The 20,797-nt window shown below is 45.8% G+C and overlaps 1 protein-coding gene across 7 annotated transcripts in view; it reads left to right on the forward strand.

The window, feature by feature from the left end:
• Positions 1–20,797, forward strand: part of LOC140425220 (protein PALS2-like) — a 173,179-nt gene that overhangs the window by 108,094 nt on the left and 44,288 nt on the right. For all 7 annotated transcript variants that reach the window (XM_072509272.1, XM_072509273.1, XM_072509270.1 and 4 more), the window contains exon 3: positions 15,762–15,914. In XM_072509272.1, coding sequence (XP_072365373.1) covers positions 15,762–15,914 — 153 coding nt within the window. The remainder of the gene's footprint in view (positions 1–15,761; positions 15,915–20,797) is intronic.

Below are 20,797 nucleotides of genomic sequence, written 5' to 3' on the forward strand. Positions count from 1 at the left end.
TTTGGGGAGGGGTTTGTCAGGTGGGTTAGGCTGTTGTATGTGGTCCCGATGGCGAGTGTGGCCACAAACAGGAGGAGGTCTGAATACTTTCGGCTGCACCGAGGGACGAGGCATGGGTGTCCCCTGTCCCCCCTGCTCTTCGCACTGGTGATTGAACCCCTGGCTATGGCACTGAGGGAGTCAAGGAACTGGAGGGGGTTGGTGCGGGGTGGGGAGGAGCATAGGGTGTCGCTCTATGCGGACGACCTGCTGCTGTATGTGGTGGAACCGGTGGGAGGAATGCCGGTGGTAATGAGGATTCTTAGGGAATTCGGGGACTTTTCGGGGTACAAGCGCAACATGGGGAAGAGCGAGCTGTTCGTGGTTCACCCAGGGGACCAGGAGAGGGGGATTGCCGAGCTCCCACTAAAAAGGGCGGAGAGGAGCTTCAGGTATTTGGGGGTCCAGGTGGCCAGGAGCTGGGGGGCCCTGCATTGGCTTAATTTTACATGGCTGCTGGAGCAAACGGAGGAGGGGTTCAAGAGGTGGGAGCGTTGCCGCTGTCCTTGGCGGGTAGGGTGCAATCAAAATGACGGTGCTCCCAAGGTTTTTGTTCCTGTTCCAGTGCCTCCCCATGTTTATCCCAAACGCTTTTTTTAGGCAGGTTAACAGGAGTATAGAATTTTTACAGTGCAGAAGGAGGCCATTCGGCCCATCGAGTCTGCACCGGCTCTTGGAAAGAGCACCCTACCCAAGGTCAACACCTCCACCCTATCCCCATAACCCAGTAACCCCACCCAACACTAAGGGCAATTTTGGACACCAATGGCAATTTATCATGGCCAATCCATCTAACCTGCACATCTTTAGACTGTGGGAGGAAACCGGAGCACCCAGAGGAAACCCACGCACACACGGGGAGGATGTGCAGACTCCGCACAGCCAGTGACCCAAGCCGGAATCGAACCTGGGACCCTGGAGCTGTGAAGCAATTGTGCTATCCACAATGCTACCGTGCTGCCCTATAATGGGTATAATGAGTATAATGGGGTTTGTGTGGGTGCGAGGGACTCTTGAGGGTGAGAAGGGTGTTCCTGGAGCGGAGTAGAGATAGGGCGGGACTAGTGCTGCCCAACCTCTGTGGGGTACTACTGGGCCGCCAATGCGACGATGGTGCGCACGTGGGTGATGGAGGGGGAGGGGGCTGCACGGAAGAGGCTGGAGATGGCGTCTTGTGTGGGTCCGAGTCTGGGGGCGCTGGCAACGGCGCCGCTGCCGCTCCCTCCAAGGACGTATACCACGAACCCGGTGGTGGCGCCTGCCCTCACAATTTGGGAGCATTGGAGGCGGCATAGGGGGGGAATTGGGGCCTCGGCGTGGACCCCAAAACGGGGGAACCACCGGTTCGCCCCAGGAAGAACAGGTGGTGGGTTTTCGGGGTGGCACAGGGCACAGGGCAGGGATACGAACGTTGGGGGAAGTTCGCGAGCCTGGGTGAGCTGGAGGAGAAGTACGGGCTCCTCCCCGGGGAACACCTTCAGGTACTTACAGGTAAGGGTGTTTGCCAGACGGCAGGTGGTGGAATTCCCACGGTTACTGCCACACACAGTACAGGAAAGGGTGCTCTCGGGGGGTGGGGGGGGGGGATCTCGGAAACTTACCAGGTGATGCAGGAGGAGGAGGAGGCCTCGGTGGTGGAGGTGAAAGGTAAGTGGGAGGAGGAGTTGGGAGAGGAGATTGAGGAAGGGACGTGGGCAGATGCCCTGGGGAGGGTGAACTCTTCCTCATCGTGTGCGAGACTCAGCCTCATACAGTTTAAGGTGCTGCACAGGGCACACAGGACCGGGACAAGGATGAGCCGGTTTTTTGGGGGTGAGGAGAGGTGTGTTAGGTGCTCTGGGAGCCCAGCAAATCACACCCATATGTTCTGGGCATGCCCAGCGCTGGAGGAATTTTGGAAGGGCGAAGCGAGGACGGTGTCAAGGGTGGTAGGATCCAGGGTCAAACCGGGCTGGGGGCTCGCAATATTTGGGGTGGCAGAGGAGCCGGGAGTGCAGGAGGCGAAAGAGGCCAGTATTCTGGCCTTTGCGTCCCTGGTAGCCCGGCGAAGGATTCTTCTTCAGTGGAAGGATGCGAGGCCCCCAAGTGTGGAATCCTGGATCAGCGATATGGCGGGATTGGAGAGGGTGAAATTCGTCTAGAGAGGGTCGGTACAAGGGGTCTTTAGGCGGTGGCAGCTGTTCTTAGACTTCCTGGCAGAACGGTAGACATTGGTCAATGGCAGCAGCAACTTCCGGGGGGGGGGGGCTTACTTTATAATTATTTTTGTTATTGTTATTTACACTGAAGGGTCTGAGGGGGTGTATATACCTGTTGTGTCAAGTCGGGGTGGTGTATATACCTGTTGTGTCAAGTCGGGGTGTTAATGTTAATTTATTATTTATGTACAGGGGGGAGGGGGGTATGGATGGGTGCTTTTCTAGACTGTGTTTTGTACTTAACCCTGTTGGGTTCTTTTTTCATTTTGTTATTGATATTTTATGAAAACCTTAATAAAAATTATTTTTTAAAAAGATGATCGTGGAGGAGGTGTTGTTGCCTGTCCTTACTGATTGCGGCCTGTGGGTTAGAAAGTTCAGGATCCAGTCGCAAAGGGTGTGGCTAAGGCCACGTAGTTTGGAGATGAGTTTTGTAGGAATGATGGTGTTGAAGGTGAGCTCTCGTCGATAAATAGGAGTCTGAGGTGGGTAGCATAGATGTATTCCAGGGGAAACTAACTAAGTGTGTGAGAAATACATAGATAGAAGATAAGAGTAAGAGGAGGCCTTTTGACCCTTCGCGCCTGCTCCGCCATTCATCACGATCATGGCTGATCATCCTAATCCTGCTTTCTCCCCATAGCTTTTGATCCCATTCTCCCCAAGTGCTATATCCAGCCGCCTCTTGAATATATTCAAAGTTTTAGCATCAACTACTTCCTGTGGCAATGAATTCCACAAGCTCACCACTCTTTGTGTGAAGAAATGTTTCCTTATCTCTGTCTGAAATGGTTTACCCTGAATCCTCAGGCTGTGACCCCGGTTCTGGACACATCCACCATCTGGAACATCTTCCCTGCATCTACCCTGTCTAGTCCTGTTAGAATTTCATAAGTTTCTAAGAGATCCACCCTCATTCTTCAGAACTCGAGCAAGAACAATCCCAATCTAGTCAATCTCTCCTCATATGACAGTCCCGCCATCCCTGGAATCAGTCTGGTAAACCATCGCTGCACTCCCTCGAGAACAAGAACATCCTTCCTCAGAGGGAGACCAAAACGGCACACAATACTCCAGGTGTGGCCTCACCAATGCCCTGTATAATTGCAGCAACACATCCCGGCTTCTATACTTGAAAGCTCTCGCAATGAAGGCCCACATACCATTAGCCTTATTTACCGCCTGCAGCACCTGCATGCTTACCTTCAGCGGATGGTACACAAGGACACCCAGGTCCCGCTGCGCACACCCCTCTCCCAATTTATAACAACCATTCAGGTAGTAATCTGCCTTCCTGTTTTTGCTTCCAAAGTGAATAACCTCACACTTATCCAAATTACACTGCATCTGCCATTGATTTGCCCACTCGCCCAACCTGTCCAGATCATGCTGTAAGATCCCTGCATCATTGTCGCAATTCACCCTCCCACCTAACTTGGTATCATCTGCAAACTTTGAGATGTTACATTTTGTACCCTCATCCAAATCATTAATAGATATTGTGAATAGCTGGGGTCCCAGCACCGATCCCTGTGGTACCCCACTAGTCACTGCTTGCCAATTTGAAAAGGACCCATTAATCCCTACTCTTCGTTCCCTCTCTTATGCGGGACTTTGTCAAACGCCTTCTGAGAAGTCCAAATATACCATATCCACTGGCTCCCCCTTGTACTGGTTACATCTTCAAAGAATTCCAACAGATTTGTCAAGCATGATTTTCCCTTCATAAATCCATGCTGACTCTGACTGATCCTGCCACTACTTTCTAAATGTTCCGCTATAAAGTCCTTGATAATGGATTCAAGCATTTTCCCCACTACCGATGTTAGGTTTACTGGTCTATAATTCCCTGCTTTCTCTCTACATCCCTTTTTGAATATCGGAGTGACGTGAGCTATCCTCCAATCTGCAGGGACAGTTCCAGAGTCTATAGAATCCCGGAAAATGACCACCGATGCATCCACTATTTCCAGAGCCACCTCCTTAAGCACTCTGGGATGCAGATTCTCAGGCCCTGGAGATTTATCCGCCTTCAATCCCATCAATTTTCCCAGCACCATTTCTCTACTAATGTCGATCTCCCTCCATTATTCCCTCTCACTAAACCTTTCATTCTCCAACATTTCTGGTATCTGATTTGTGTCCTCTTTTGTAAAGACAGAACCAAAGTATGTATTCAATTGCTCAGCCATTTCTTTGTCCCTTATTATGCATTCCCCTGTTTCTGTCTGTAGGGGGCCTACATTTCTCTTTATCAATCTCTTTCTCTTCACATATCAACAGAAACTCTTAGTGTCAGTCTTTATGTTCCCTGCAAGCTTCCTTTTGTACTGTACTTTCCCCTTCTTAATCAATCCCTTCGTCCTTCTTTGCTGAATTCTAAACTGCTGCCAATCCTCAGACCTATTATTTTCCTTGGCCAATCTGTAAACGTCTTCCTTGGATCGGATACTATTTCTAATTTCCTTTGTAAGCCATGGATTGGCCCTCTTACCCATTTGCTTTTGTGCCAGACAGGAATGAACAGTTGCTGTAGTTCCCCCATGCATTCCTTGAATGTTTGCCATTGTCTATCCACTGTCGTCCCTTTAAGTAACTCTCCCCAATCTATCAAGGCCAACTCACGCCACATATCTTCATAGTTCCCTTTATTAAGATTCAGCAGTCTAGTCTCCGAATCAACTACTTCATTCTCCATCTTGATAAAAAATTCTATCATGTTATGGTCGCTCATCCCAAGGGGTCTCGTACAGCCAGATTGACAATGACGCCCTTCTCATTACACAGTACCCAGTCTAAGATGGCCTGCTCTCTAGTTGGTTCCTCCACATATTGGTCAAGAAAACCAACCCATATACACTCCAGGAATTCTTCCTCTACGGCATTGTGGCTAATTTGATTTACCCAGTCTATGTGAAGATTAAAATCACCCATGATCACCGATACTTCCTTATTACATCCATCTCTAATTTCTTGTTTAATGCCATTCCCAACTTCGCCACTGCTGTTTGGGAGCTTATATATGACACCCACTAATATTTTTTGTCCCTTGGTATTTCTCAACTCTACCCATACAGATTCCACATTGTCAGAGCTAATATTCTTTCTCACTACTGTTAATTTCCTCTTTAACCAGCAGTGCCACACCACCACCTTTTCTTTTATGCCTGTCCTTCCTAAATACTGAAAACCCTGGGACATTCCGTTCCCATCCCTGATCACCCTGCAGCCATGTCTCCGTAATCCCAATTATGTCAGACCCATTTCTATCTATCTGCGTGATTAGTTCATCCACTTTATTGCAAATGCTCCAAGCATTAAGGCATAGAGCCTTTAAGTTTTTCTTTTTCACAATGTTTGTCTTGCTCCCAATATTTTTCTCTACTGCCCTGTTTGAATTTTGCCCTTGGTTTCTCCACTTATCACTTTTCTACCTTTTGCTTTTGTCCTTGCTCCCTCTTTCTCTGACTCCTTGCATAGGTTCCCATCCCCCTGGCATATTAGTTTAAATCCTCCCCAACCGCTCTAGAAATAGTCCCCGAGGACATCAGTCCCAGTCTTGCCCAGGTGTAACCCGTCTAGTTTGTACAGGTCCCACCTCCCCCAGAACCAGTCCCAATGCCCCAGGAATCTGAAACCCTCCCCCATTAATCCTATACATCCTGTCATTTCTACTCTGACTAGCACCGGTAGTAATCCTGAGATCACTACCGTTGAGGTTCCGATTTCACCACTGGCTGTTCGCCTCCCCCCAGAATGTCCTGTACCCGCCCCAAGACACCCTTGACACCAGCACCAGGGAGGCAAAATACCATCCTGGAGCCTGGCTTGTGGCCACAGAAACGCCTGTCTATTCTCCTTACAATTGAATCCCCTATAACTATTGCACTCTCAATACTGATCAGCAAGAGGACGATGTTTAGTGCAACAAAGACGGTCACGGACACAGGGGGATGGTACGTCATGGTCAGCGGGTCTCTGGATGGGGCATCGGTAGTACTAGTTAACGTGTACACGCCCAACTGGGACGACACGAGCTTCATCAGAAAGACCATGGCAGAAATCCTTGACATAGCTACGCACCGACTAATCATGGGGGGGGACTTCAACTGTGTACAGGATCCAACGACTGACCGATCAAGCCCCAAAACGGGGAAAACCTCAAGCATGGCAAGGGAACTCGGTCACTTTATGGAACAGATGGGAGCGGTGGACCCCTGGAGGTTCACCCACCCAGGGGAGAAGGAGTTCTCCTTCTCCCAGTACACAACGTATATATCAGAATTGACTTCTTTGTGGTGAGGAAAATTGTGCTTCCGGGGGTAGACAAAGTGGAATACTCCACAATTGAGATATCCGACCATGCTCCACACTACATGGACGTGATGCTGGAGTCTGGCAGGGCCCAACACCCCGCATGGAGGTTGGACATTGTACTACTAGCTGACAAGGCCTTGAACAAAAAGATATCGCCGATCATAGCAGAGTACACCGAGAACAACCAGAATGGGGAGGTGTCACCCTCCACGTTCTGGGAAGTGCCAAAGGCCGTACTAAGAGGGGAAATCATCACTTTCAAAGCGCGAAGAGATAGGGAGGAAAGGGTGGCTACGCAGTAGCTGGTCGACTCCATACTGGAAGTAGACCGTAAATACTCCGAGGCCCCGACCGTAGAGCTCCTGGGCGGAGAGGAAAGAGCTACAATGGAACTTTGATCTGCTCTCCACCAGGATAGCAGTGCACCAACTCCGTCAGGCACGTGGGCAATGCACGAACATGGAGACAAAGCCAGCTGCCTGTTGGCACACCAGCTGAGAAAGCAGGCAGCCACCAGAGAAATTGCACAAATCAGGGATACCAAAGGCACAGAACCAGAAAAGATCAACAAAACCTTCAAGGCCTTCTGCCAAGGGCTGTACACCTCAGAGCCCCCATTAGGGGAGTCTGGGATGAAACGGTTCCTTGATGGACTGGGCATACCAGTCATGGGGGAGGGCAGAATACGGGGCTGGAAGCACCACTAGCACTGGGAGAGATCATGGACAATATTAGCTCCATGCAGACGGGGAAGGCGCCGGGAGCAGATGGGTTCCCGGCGGACTTCCACAAACATTTGCGACAGCACTGGCCCCGCACCTGCGGGAGATGTTCACAGACTCACTAGCTAGGGGCACACTGTCGCCCACGCTAGCACAGGCCTCAATCTCGCTGATACCCAAGAAAGATAAAGACCCAACGGAATGTGGGTCATACAGACCCATCTCACTGCTGAATGCAGACTCCAAAATACTGGCCAAAATCCTGGCCAAAAGGCGAGAAGACTGTGTACCAGAGGTGGTCGCAGAGGTCCAGAGGCTTTGTCAAAGGTAGACAGATTACCTCGAAGATCAGGCGCCTGCTGAACTTGATGATGACCCACTCCGGGGAGAGAATATCGGAGGTGATCGTCTCCCTAGACGCAGAAAAAGGCGTTCAACAGGGTCGAATGGAAATACCTCCTAGAGGTACTAGAGCTGTTCGGGCTTGGAACAGTGTTCACCTCCTGGTTAAAACTCCTATGCAACGCTGGCGAGCGTACGGACCAACAACCCCAACTTCCGATACTTCCAGCTGCACAGGGGCACCAGACAATGATGCCCACTGTCCCCGCTGCTGTTCACTCTAACGATCGAGCCACTAGCAATTGCGCTCAGAGCAGCAAAAAGCTGGAGGGGGATCCGAAGGGGCGGCAGAGAGCACAGAGTCTCACTCTGTGCAGATGACCTGCTCCTCTACATTTCGGACCCACAAAGCAGCATGGACGGAATCATCGCGCTCCTGAAAGAGTCTGGCGCCTTCTCGGGCTACAAACTCGACATGAGCAAAAGCGAGATCTTCCTGGTACACCTCCACGTAGTGGGGCAGCACTAACGGGACTGCCGTTTAAACAAACCCTCCACAAATTCTGCTACCTGGGGATCCAAATAGCCCATGACTGGAAAGGGATCCACAAATGGAACCTCACCAGTCTGACAGAGGAAGTAAAAAACGACCTGCAAAGATGGAACACTCCTACTCCCCCTCGCAGGGAGAGTCCAGACGATCAAAATGAACGTGCTGCCCAGGTACCTCTTCCTACTTAGATCCATTCCGACCTACACCCCCAAGGCCTTTTTCAAAGCACTAGACAAACTAATCATGGCGTTCGTGTGGGGGAGGAGGATGAATGCTAGGATCCCAAAGAAGGTCCTACAAAAAACAAAATCCAGGGGGGTGCAAGCCCTCCCAAACCTACAATTCTACCACTGGGCGGCGACGGCCGAGTGAATAAGGGGACAGATCAAGGAGCCAGAAGCCGAGTGGGTGCATGCGGAAGAGGCCTCCTGCAGGGGGCCCTCCCTCTGGGCCCTTGCCACGGTGGCACTCCCATCCCCACCCAAAAGACACTCCAGCGGCCCGGTGGTGATAGCCACCCTCCAGTCCTGGAACCAACTACGGCAGCAATTTGGCCTGACCAAAATGTCAGACAAAGCTCCCATCTGCAACACCCATAGGTTCACACCAGCGCTGACTGACGCCACCATCAAAAAGTGGGGACAGGACAGAGGGACACTGACAGTCAGGGATGTATACACGGACAGCAGGATCGCAACACTGGACGAACTGACAGAGAAATTTAAGCTAGCCAGGGGGAACAAACTAAGGTACCTGCAACTCAAAAACTTCCTACGAAAGGAGACAAGGACGTACCCACAACTGCCACGGCAGACATTACTGGAAGAGTTACTGGACGCAAGCATACTAGATAAAGGAAACTGTAGCGACATGTATGACTGACTGTTAGAAAGGGCCGACACCGTACTGGACGCAACAAGAAAGAAATGGGAGGAGGACCTGGGGATTGAAATAGGGTGGGGTCTCTGGAGCAAAGCACTGCATAGGGTCAATTCCTCCTCCTCGTGCGCAAGGCTCAGCCTGACACAGCTAAAAGTAGTACATAGAGCCCACTTAACAAGAACCCGTATGAGTAGGTTCTTCCCGGAGGTGGAGGACAGATGTGAATGGTGCCAAGGAGGCCCGGCCAACCACACCCACATGTTCTGGTCTTGCCCCAGACTTGCGGGGTACTGGACATCCTTCTTCGAGGCAATGTCCAAAGTGGTGGGGATGACATGCCCGAAGGTGGCGGTCTTCGGGGTATCAGGCCAACCAGATCTATTCCTGAGGAGGAGGGCGGGCGCCCTTGCCTTTGCCTCCCTGATCGCCCGCCATAGAATCCTGTTCGGCTGGTGGTCAGCAGCACGACCCAAAGCTGCAGACTGGCAGTCCGACCTCTCGGAATCTCTCCAAATGGAGAAAATCAAATTCGCCATCCGAAGGTCAGATGACGGCTTCCACAGAACGTGGGAGCCATTCACCCAATTGTTCCGGGACCTGTTTGTGGCCAACGAACAAGCAGAAGAATAGCCAGGTAGCAAAGAATCAGGGGAAAGTAGCCAAGGCAAGAGAGGGAGAGATAGACCGGGAGGGAGGTGGTGGGGGGGGGAGCTAAACCCAAGAGGAAAGAAAGACGCACCACAGGAGGGGGGGGGGGGGGGGGGGAAAGAGTGATGAGACGGGGAACAATAGAGGAGAACCAGGGAGGGGGGGGGGGGAGGCAGCGAAATGATAGCCGGAAGGAGGGCACGAGAAACGATAACAAACTTGACATCTACAGGAACAGAGAGCAAGGAGAATCCAGGCGAAAGACTGGATGAATGGCTGAAGTGGAGGTGAGCGCGAGACGACCACGGCAGCGAAACCCGTCTGGGAGAAGCAAGTGACAACACCAACACCAGACCCATTTGAGTATTGCCCTCTGTAATTGTTTCTCCGGCACCCAAATGTACATCTACCCCCCCCCCCCCCCCCCCCCCCCCCCCCGCCCAGTCTCCCCCACCCCCCACAGACAGATGCCTACTTATGTGTTGTGAATAATATTTCCAATTGTACAGAGTTGCTGCTGTTGAGCTGGTGCATAATACCTTATCAGTTACTTTATTTTATTTTTTATTATTACCTTTTTTTGGGTATGTTTGTGTGTGCCCTTCACTTCTATATATCTTATTCTGGTGTACATAACAGTAAATATACTTTGCTCAAAAACCCAATATAAAACATTTATATATTTTTTAAAAACTATTGCACTTTCACACTTATTACCCCTCCCCTCTGCAGTAGAACCAACCATGGTGCCATGGGTATGGTTGTTATTGATTTCCCCTGAGAGGCCATTCCCCTCAACAGTACCAAAAATGGTATATCTGTTCTGCAGGGGAATGGCCACAGGAGATTCCTGCACTACCTGCCTCGCTCTCTTGCTCTGTCTGGTGGTCACCCATTCCTTTCCTGCCTGTGGAGTCTGAGCCTGCGGTGTGACCACCTCTCTGTACGTGCTATCCATGATGTTCTCGGACTCGCGGATGCTCCACAGTGTCTCCAGCCGCCGCTCCAACTCTGAAGCTCAAGCTTCCAGGAGCTGTAACTGGAGACACTTCCTGCACACATGCTGACCCTGGGGACTGGAACTGGAGCAAGAGGTGCAGACCACACCTTGGAGCTGTCCTGCCATGATTTATTCCTTAAAATTAAACTTTTGAAAGTGAAGTTTTTGTGTCACATTATATCCCCCATGTCTCTTATACTATTTAATTAGCTTTTTAAAGAAAAACTGAATAATTTATCATAGAATTTACAGTGCAGAAGGAGGCCATTCGGCCCATCGAGTCTGCACCGGCTCTTGGAAAGAGCACCCCACCCAAGGTCAACACCTCCACCCCATCCCCACAACCCAGTCACCCAACCCAACACATAGGGCAATTTTGGACACTTAAGGGCAATTTATCATGGCCAATCCACCTAATCTGCACATCTTTGGACTGCGGGAGGAAACCGGAGCACCCGGAGGAAACACACGCACACACGGGGAGGATGTGCAGACTCCGCACAGACAGTGACCCAAGCCGGAATCGAACCTGGGACCCTGGAGCTGTGAAGCAATTGTGCTATCCACAATGCTACCGTGCTGCCCGTAATTATCCCTCTTGATCTGAAATCAAATTAAAAATAGTTATTTATTTGAAATTTAAATAGTTATTAAAATCAACTTAAAAATAGTAATTTAAATCAACCCAAAATAGTTATTTAAGTCAAATTTTAAAAATAATAATTCAATTCGAATTAAAAATAGTAATTTAAATCTAATTAAAACTAGTATTTAAGTCAGAGAGAAAAGAGTAGAAGGATACACTGATGAGGTTAGATGAAAAGAGTAGAAGGATATGCTGATGAGGTTAGATGAAGAGAGGTGGATGGAGACTCATGCGGAGCATAGACAGTGTAGACCAATTGAGGAAAGTGGCTGGTATGTGATTGTTGAGTCTGGCTTAGTCAGAGAGCTTCATTGTTGACACGCATTGATGGTTGCAGGGGAGTTGGGGGCATTTCTTGTTTATGGAAGAAACAATGTTGGTGTTTTTTGCGTTCATTCTTCATTGATGTTCACGTTAGTGCTCGTGTTATACTTGCCAATTTGTTGCAATGTGCATGCTCAGCTGGCTCTCCCTTTAAATGGGGGTGGGGGAGGGCTAGGTCTAAAACCTCCTCACCATAAGACATAGGAGCGGAAGTAAGGCCATTCGGCCCATCGTGTCCACTCCACCATTCAATCATGGCTGATTTCAACTCCATTTACCCGCTCTCTCTCCATAGCCCTTAATTCCTCGAGAAATCAAGAATTTGTATTTATATATTAATCCATGCTGACTTGTCCTAATCCGACCCTGCACTTCCAAGAATTTAGAAATCTCATCCTTAACAATGGATTCTAGAATCTTGCCAACAACCGAGGTTAGGCTAATTGGCCTATAATTTTCCATCTTTTTCCTTGTTCCCTTCTTGAACAGGGGGGTTACAACAGCGATTTTCCAATCCTCTGGGTCTTTCCCTGACTCCAGTGACTTTTGAAAGATCATAACTAACGCCTCCACTATTTCTTCAGCTACCTCCTTTAGAACTCTAGGATGTAGCCCATCTGGACCTGGAGATTTATCAATTTTTAGACCTCTTAGTTTCTCTAGCACTTTCTCCTTTGTGATGGCTACCATATTCAACTCTGCCCCCTGACTCTCCGGAATTGTTGGGATATTACTCATGTCTTCTACTGTGAAGACTGACGCAAAGTACTTATTCAGTTCCTCGGCTATTTCCTTGTCTCCCATCACAAAATTACCAGCGTCATTTTGGAGCGGCCCAATGTCAACTTTTGCCTCCCGTTTGTTTTTAGTGTATTTAAAGAAACTTTTACTATCATTCCTAATGTTACTGGCTAGCCTACCTTCATATTTGATCCTCTCTTTCCTTATTTCTCTCTTTGTTATCCTCTGTTTGTTTTTGTAGCCTTCCCAATCTTCTGACTTCCCACTACTCTTTGCCACATTATAGGCTTTCTCTTTTGCTTTGATGCATTCCCTAACTTCCTTTGTCAACCATGGCTGCCTAATCCCCCCTCTGATAACCTTTCTTTTCTTTGTACAATGTTAATATATAAAGAGAACAGCTGTGGCCCCAACACTGAACCCTGCGGGATGAACCTCTGTACTGTGTCCTCAATTACTCCCAGAAACTCCTGCCATTGCTGTTCTACTGTCTTTCCCACTAGGCTCTGCTCCCAGTCGATTTTCGTCAGTTCCTCCCTCATGCCCCTGTAGTTACCTTTATTTAACTGTAACACCTTTACATCTGATTCTACCTTTCTTTCAAATTAGAGATTGAATTCGACCATATTATGATCACTGCCTCCTAAGTGCTCCCTTACTTTAAGATCTTTAATCAAGTCTGGCTCATTACATAACACTAAGTCCAGAATGGCCTGTTCCCTCGTGGGCTCCATCACAAGCTGTTCCAAAAAGCCCTCCTGTAAACATTCAATGAATTCCCTTTCCTTGGGTCCACTGGCAGCATTATTTACCCAGTCCACCTGCATATTGAAGTCCCCCATGATCACTGTGACCTTGCCTTTCTGACATGCACTTTCTATTTCGTGGTGCATCTTGTGCCCCCGGTCCTGACCACTGTTAGGAGGCCTGATTATTCACCACTGATTCACCCTTGCCAGTCCCCTGAGCCTTCATGTGAGAGTCCATTCTCCTGCTCTCCTCTCACATGATTAAACAAGGAAAATCACAACTGCACAAAGCCGACAGATGCACATTTACCGTTATGCAATTGTGAACTGGATGCCACCAGATTCTTGCGCATATTACTGACTATCCCGACTGTAGGACTTCATTGAAAGCTGTTTCCTGTTAATGAGCGTTCATGGTAAATGTGTTAATGTGTTACAAGTGCGAAGCCAACACAGGCTGGTGTATTGGTGACGCATCGCAAGCATGCTGCTTATCGCCCACCCCACCCCATGGTACCACCGTACACACCACGTTTCCTGCTTTTGTGGGCTCCAAAAGAAAATCTCCAATCATTTTTGTTAAATTAGTAGTACTCCAGCATGAGAAGCTCTGCAAAAGTTATTTATTTATGCAAAAGCTTTAGGGTCGATTCTCTATTGCTATTTGAGGGTTGAGCATCACGTGAAATTATGAGTCCCTTATTTTAATGAAGAGAAAGTTGTGGGCTATGAACCTGTCCCTGCCATGAGTGTGCAATGAGACCCTCCAAGTTCAAATACAATTAAACAAAGTTCTATTTAAGCAGCTTTTTTAATATCCAAATATTAAGAATATTCTATCTGGCACACGTTCTTTCTTTGGCTCTGCGTACTTCTAAATCCAAGTCAATTCTACTGTGACTATGAAATTGACACAGCAGTTTACTAGTTATTTAAAATAAACATGCTCTCTTTGAATATGTGCACTGAAATTTATCTGATTGGAGGAATGGAGGGTCTTTTGGAGGAGTGAGGGTCTTTTGGAAAAAGTGTACCATCTATGTTCTTAATGTTAATGGTAAGAGAAAATAATTTGCCTTGCTTTTAACTGGAGAGTTCGGCTGCTTTTTATTAAAATTAAGATGTATTTGTATGTAAATGGTATTGCCGTGCCAGGGGAGTAATATTAATACTGCATTGTAACAATTCTCATGTAAGGAAAATTAACTTTTAAATCCTCCACTGGATTATGCAAATTTAATTTAAAATCAAAGAATGGTCCATAATCTTCCCAGTAGATATCCAACAAGCTGTCCTTACAATTTACAATAGATGCGGTCAAGTGTTTTATGTGAAAAATTAAGTGCAACAAAGAACATTGGGTTGTACTAGTTATTCTTCTGAATGCAGCTCACACGCGTAAATGGTACCATTTTTGAAGATGGGTTGTATTTTAATCATGTATTTTTTTTAAACCAATGGCTTTTTTGTTCTGAAGGAATAAGCATATGCAGCAAGCTGAATTTGTGAATACTTTATGAAACAATTAACCATATCTACCTTTGGTCATTCAACTTTTTAAGCTAAAATTTAACATTTTAATGAAAGATTTGAGTAATAATTAGTCCAGAGTGCAATGCTTATTGGCATTAACTAAATTATCTTTTTCAAAGGATATCTCATTAGTTACATGGACATGTATGGTGGGCACAGGCGTTTGACTCCAGGAATTAATAGAAAATGTTCTTGACAGTTGAATATTGTAGCAAGTGGTAGACATGTATGTGATTTGCATATTGTAGCAAGTGGTAGACATGCATGTGATTTGCTCATGTGGCCATATAGTGGACAAAAGTGGAGAGGGAAATGGGAAAGGTTTAGAAGGAAAAGAAAATGAAAACTTCAGTTCAAAGTATGTAACTAGCGCACCATCACAAATTTTAAGGTCAGTTATTCAGAACTGATTTAATCAAAGCTCTGATTAATGTGACTTGAGGTTGGGAATAAAGCCCATTGTTGAAGCAGTATATAGGGAACTTTAACATCTGGTTCTGGAAGTGGCACTTTTTTCTATGTCCAGGATCAAAAGTAGGAAATATTCCCCTTTCAAACATTCCCAAGTTTGGGAGTAGAATGGCTACAACCATTCAGTAATCTAAATATTAACTTGATTGCCTTTCTTTGTCTTCAGACATTTCAAGTTTAATCAGTTATCTTTAAATAATGAGAGCATTATGTTGTACAGTAGATATGAACTTCATTCTGGGGAATATTTTCGCAAAATCCTCCTGCGTCTAACTTGCCTGTGTTTACCAGTATTGTAAATGATTCTATTGAATCTGTTGGGACAGCTGTAAAGGTTGACCGTTTATGTTTAATGTAAAAGAGCGTGATAGATTAAATGATTAATTGTGATTTGAGGTTTATTAAGTATTTCAAGTTATACCTTTTGCTTATCTAAAGGATGTCTCCAGAACAATCCTGATGAGTTTTGTTGTTGTGATCAAGTGGGATCCTTTATCTGCTTGTACTTTGTGTTTGATTATCCCAGAGGGTATAAGGTATAGCAGCAGTAATGTGCTAAGAGAAATTGCACGTGTTACTATGTTTGTTTAATACAGGCTCATGAGCGACTCGAAGAAACTAAACTGGAAGCTGTGAGAGAGAACAATGTGGACCTTGTGAAACAAATTCTTGAAGACATCAGTTGCATAGTCCATCACAATGAGACTGCCACAGAGTTGGCCAAGATTCTGAAGGAGCCACACTTTCAGGTACAGGCTGCATTTGTACAGTTTTTCCTTTACGTTTTTGATATAAGCAAAATCGAACAATAAAAGTCAATGGACCTCAACGAGTGTTGAGATGAAGGGAGACTTATAATTGTTAACTAAAAGGAAGCATGAAAAGACGCTGGCAAGAACTACCTATTTTTAACTTAGTTTAGATATTCTGCTGAGGTGTCTTTTTATATATTCACCTTGGATGGGGACATGTGATGAGAGCACGAGAGTGGCTACGTTTTTGCGAGCTCCGGCTCTGCTCTTTTAATCCGTCTTTTCATCCTCGTGTACATTTCGTTTTTGTCTTAGTTTAAGTGGTTTGTGCTGTGTCCTGGGAATTGTTGGTTGGTGTCTCTGCGTGATGGGGCCAAGATAGTTCCCCACTTATTCATGGCGGTTGGAAGGGGTTGGGGTTGGGCTCTGCCTTTAGTGAAGCAGTTGCTTTTGAGCGGGCTCCCACCTTGATGTTGCGGGGTGTGTCTGTATGGATGATGGCTGCTAACGAAGATGATGTTCTGACTGAAAGTCTCGGCTCTGTGGTACAGGTCGTTTAGGCCCAGTTCCAAGAGAGTGCGGGGTGTTTTTATGGAGGCATTAGAGGAACACCAGGATGTTCCTGCAATAGAGTGGGCATGGCCCCTGGTGGGAGCCCACCTCCGTAAGGTTGAGTTCCTGCTGTATGGCCTGTTGTCCTTCCTTACGGATTTGGGAGAGGGAACAGGAGTGGTGTGTCACTGAGCCTGATCCTCGTGGTGAAGTGGTGGAAACATTCCCGATTGAGTTCGAGAATTGGGTACCTTGTTTCAGGAGTCTCGATCTGGAGGATGGGCATGTTAAATGCGATGGATCACATCTAATCCCATCTTTGAGGCCTGTGGTAGGTTTGGCCTTCCGACCACTGGTCCCGTATTGTCCAGTTCTTGATTTTAGTTGTGTGGGGTTGGAGGTGACTGAACTGGTTGAGTCACCCTGCCAGGCCGGAGCCCAGGTTGTTGAGCACCTAGGTTCTGGTGAGATGGATGGTGGAAGTGATGTTGTCTTGTGCTTCAATCATTGGAATCTTTGACAGATCCTGAAGAGTTCTCACTGATCCTGATCCTGCTTCATCCTTGATGTTTGCTTTCTTCATGCACCAGTGAAGAAGTTTTTATCTTGAGGACAGCCCTGCATCTTAGTTGTTATCCTGGACTTTGCTCTGTCTTGATCATGCTGCTGTCCGCATAATGTTTGTCAGTTTTTTCCTTTTACAGGGAAGCGTGCAATGAATGGGGTGTGATGACCTGTACTGTTGACTATCCTGATTTAACAAGTTCATAACATGTTAAACAAATTTGAAGTTTTCCCAAATTAATTTAAGGCTTATTGACTTCATTGAACATTGTTAGCTTCTAGAATTGTGTCTTAACAACATAGGTGCAATTGTTCATTGGAAAGCTAAGTGTTTGAGTTGATTCATGTTTAATAATAGTAATGCGGCATCGACGTTAACACAAGCTGGATTCGCCAAACATATCTCACAAAATAATGTATCATTAATGTGTTTTGTTTTAGTATACTCTGATTTCTCTTCAGATTGTACAAATATTTTGCCTCTTAATGTATTATTTTAGTAAAAGTAAAGTCGCCATAGTCCCAGATTGACCATAGGCTGCTTTTCCCCTTTGAGGGGGAGAAATGAGTGGTGATTTAACCCAAGGATCACCACACCTCCGGCGAGGGGCAAGTTTGAGAAAGTGGGGCCTCAATGAATAACCTCAGCCGGTACGGGAATTGAACCCACGCTGTTGGCCTCGCTGTGCATCACAAATCAGCTGTCCAACCAACTGAGCTAAACCCGCCCCCGTATTGTGTATACAGTGGATATTTGGGTAAAATTGCTAAATATCTGAAGTTTTGAATTGTGATAAATTTTAAATAATATAAATGTCGCATTTTAGTGATTTAACAGACTTGCTGGACGTTTTATATTCAGACTTGTATATCATTTTCCAAATAAGGATCTGAGTTTGATTTTAAAGTCCTATGATCCATTGAGGAGCATGAAGCTTCATTAAATCCTGCAAACAGAAGGATCCAGCTATGGAGCTTCAAAATACCCGGGGCTGGATTCTCTGCACCATTGCGCCAAAATCACGGCCGGCACAGGGGTGGAGAATCCATGTTCCCACAAGAAAGCGGGCCCCGAAAAGCGGCGTACTCGGGGAGTATGCCGCGTCGCCTGGGACTTAACTAGGGCCATTGCCAGAGGCCTGCTCAGCCATTCTCCGCCCCCGACCGGCCGAAGTCCCGACGGCGAGGAACCAATGTGCTCGGTGTTTGATTAAGCATTTAACTATGTACCAAAGATGTATAGACAAGGGGCTTCAACTAAATTTTACTGAACCTGTTTTGTTTATTATTACTTCTTCCAATCTAAAACCTCTATTGATGAGACATCTGTGTGAAAGATTTTAGCAGCATAATCTTTATAATCCTCTGCTGCGATTGCTACAGTGCCAGGCCAGCTTAATAAAGTAGTTTTATTTAAAGCTGTGACCTAGTTTTTATTCTCCTCTAACATTTCATATTTTAAGGTACTCTGAGCAGAGTTAATAACTTCTGTTAGATTTTATTCTTGCAATGATAATATAAGAGCGGGACCATTACCAAGATTGTATTCTTGCAATGATAATATAAGAGCGGGACCATTGCCAAGATTGTATCTTTTATCTGGCACACAGTTTTGAATGTGGAGCTTGATCATAGTCTCTCCTTGTTGCTGTGGCTTGTTTTGACATATGGTCTTAAGAAATTACAGTGTAAATCCGCATTTGAATTGCTGTTCTAGTTTGCAGGGTGTGCATGTCTGAAATTCTATCAAATAAATTCGGACGATGCTGGGTGTGTACTGTCCATTTAGAGTAATTTCTAATAACTATAATCCTTGAGGGGTTTTTGATGTAAATTGAATTAAGCAGCTAATAGAGATGGTTTAATTTGAACTGGGATCAGGAGTGACCTCCCTGTTTTTAATGAATGATTTTGCCCATTTTGTTTATCCATTTTATTTCTATTAAACAGTAAACATTAAAACAGTGGTGTTAGAAATATGTTTATATGGGGTATGCACAATCCTCATTATACTCTGGTGTTGGAAATGTTACATTGGACTGGGTTTTAGATTTAAAAGAAAATCCTTCCTCGTTATCCTACTTCTCAAAATTATTATTTTTTTTAATGTGCGTTTTGATCTGATTGAGATCTAATTCTTACCTAATTGAGGATATTGAATATGATCCAGATATGTCAAATATTCAAAAATCTGAGGCTGTTGGCTTTCTGATTTGTCTTAAGATCTCACTGTTAATTCACGGTAAATTAAATGCAAAGAAATTGGTTTTCCTTTTTCTTGTTTCTTCTTTCTTTCTCCTTCCTCCCTTCTCCCCAACCACACATCCAACACCAAATAAGCTTCTATTTGTTTAACATTTTTAAAATTTAAAGTACCCAATACTTTTTCCAATTAAGGGGCAATTTAATGTGGCCAATCCACCTACCCTGCACATCTTTGGGTTGTGGGGGGTGATACCCATGTGGAAAACAGGGAGAATGGACAAACTCCACGCCGACAGTGACCCGGGGCCTGAATCAATCTTGGGTTCTCGGCACCGTGAGGCAGCAGTGCTAACCACTGCACCACCGTGCCGCCATAAGCTCCAAAAGTATCATAGTTTTAACATTCTTTTTGTTATGCTCCAAAGACTACTTTTAGCCTATGTCTTATGCCTTTTAGAAGGCTCAATAAATGCAACAGGCAAGTAGCAAATATTCCCATTCTGCACATTACCTGAGAACACACTGGTCTTTGTTTGGGCATTAGAGAGGAAATACCCCACAATTTTACAAACATCAAAGTTATTGGATGGAAGGTCATGGTACGTACACGTGAATTCCTGATACAAGTACTGGCAATGTATCCCTTAATTGTCTTTGTTCATAAACATTCATTGGTTTATTGGTTCTGTCCCTAAATTGAGGACTGATAAAACTGTACTTGATATTTAATGCAGTTTTATAAAATAATATCTTTTTCTTTTTGCATGTAAAGACTTGTTCCCTTTTGCAATTTGATATCTTAACCTCTTCATTCAGTCTACTGCATTTTAACCATTCTTTGTTGTCTTTCAATGTTTCTGGCAAGGGTGGGATAGCAATTCGCAAAATAATCCTTAAACTCAGAACCTTTCTGTGTGTTAATATTCAAATTATGATAGGACAGAGATCTGGGCGGTGGGTGCGTTTATTTTGGCCTTGTCTTATGATTTGAGTGGAGAAACCAAGAGTGTAGTTACTGCTTGCGGAAAGGAGTTAGAACAGAGGTTCTGATGATGCTCTGTTGCTCTTTCCACAGATGCTGCTAGATCTGCTGAGTGGTTCCTCCTTCCTGTTTTTATTTTAGAAGAAGCAGAGTTTTAGCTTGGATGTACTTCTTTGCCATTGATTACTTCAATATAACTTTTATATGTGGAAGGAGCAAAAATGTAATTTAGAATTCTAGCACAACAACCCTCCATCATCCTCATTGTTCCATTGGGCTTGACCTTTGGTGCACCCCTCTTGCCTTAACTCACCACCGCTCTTTTTGTGCCATCTAGATAATCTCACTGCCATCTCCCCTTCCTTTTAAGACTTTCCTTAAAACCCAACCTTTTAGCCACCTGTTGCAATATTTTCTCCTTTGGTTTGACACCAACTATTTGTCTGATTACGTACATAATGTTACGTGGTATTTTCCAGCACAAAGACCACTCAGGCCAACAGTTCCATTTTGGTGTCTATACTTTACACAAGTGTCCTCCCATCCTCTTCATCTGACCCCCATCAACATATTCTTA

This window comes from Scyliorhinus torazame, chromosome 6 (genome assembly GCF_047496885.1).
Source record: "Scyliorhinus torazame isolate Kashiwa2021f chromosome 6, sScyTor2.1, whole genome shotgun sequence".
NCBI classification, from domain to species: domain Eukaryota; kingdom Metazoa; phylum Chordata; class Chondrichthyes; order Carcharhiniformes; family Scyliorhinidae; genus Scyliorhinus; species Scyliorhinus torazame.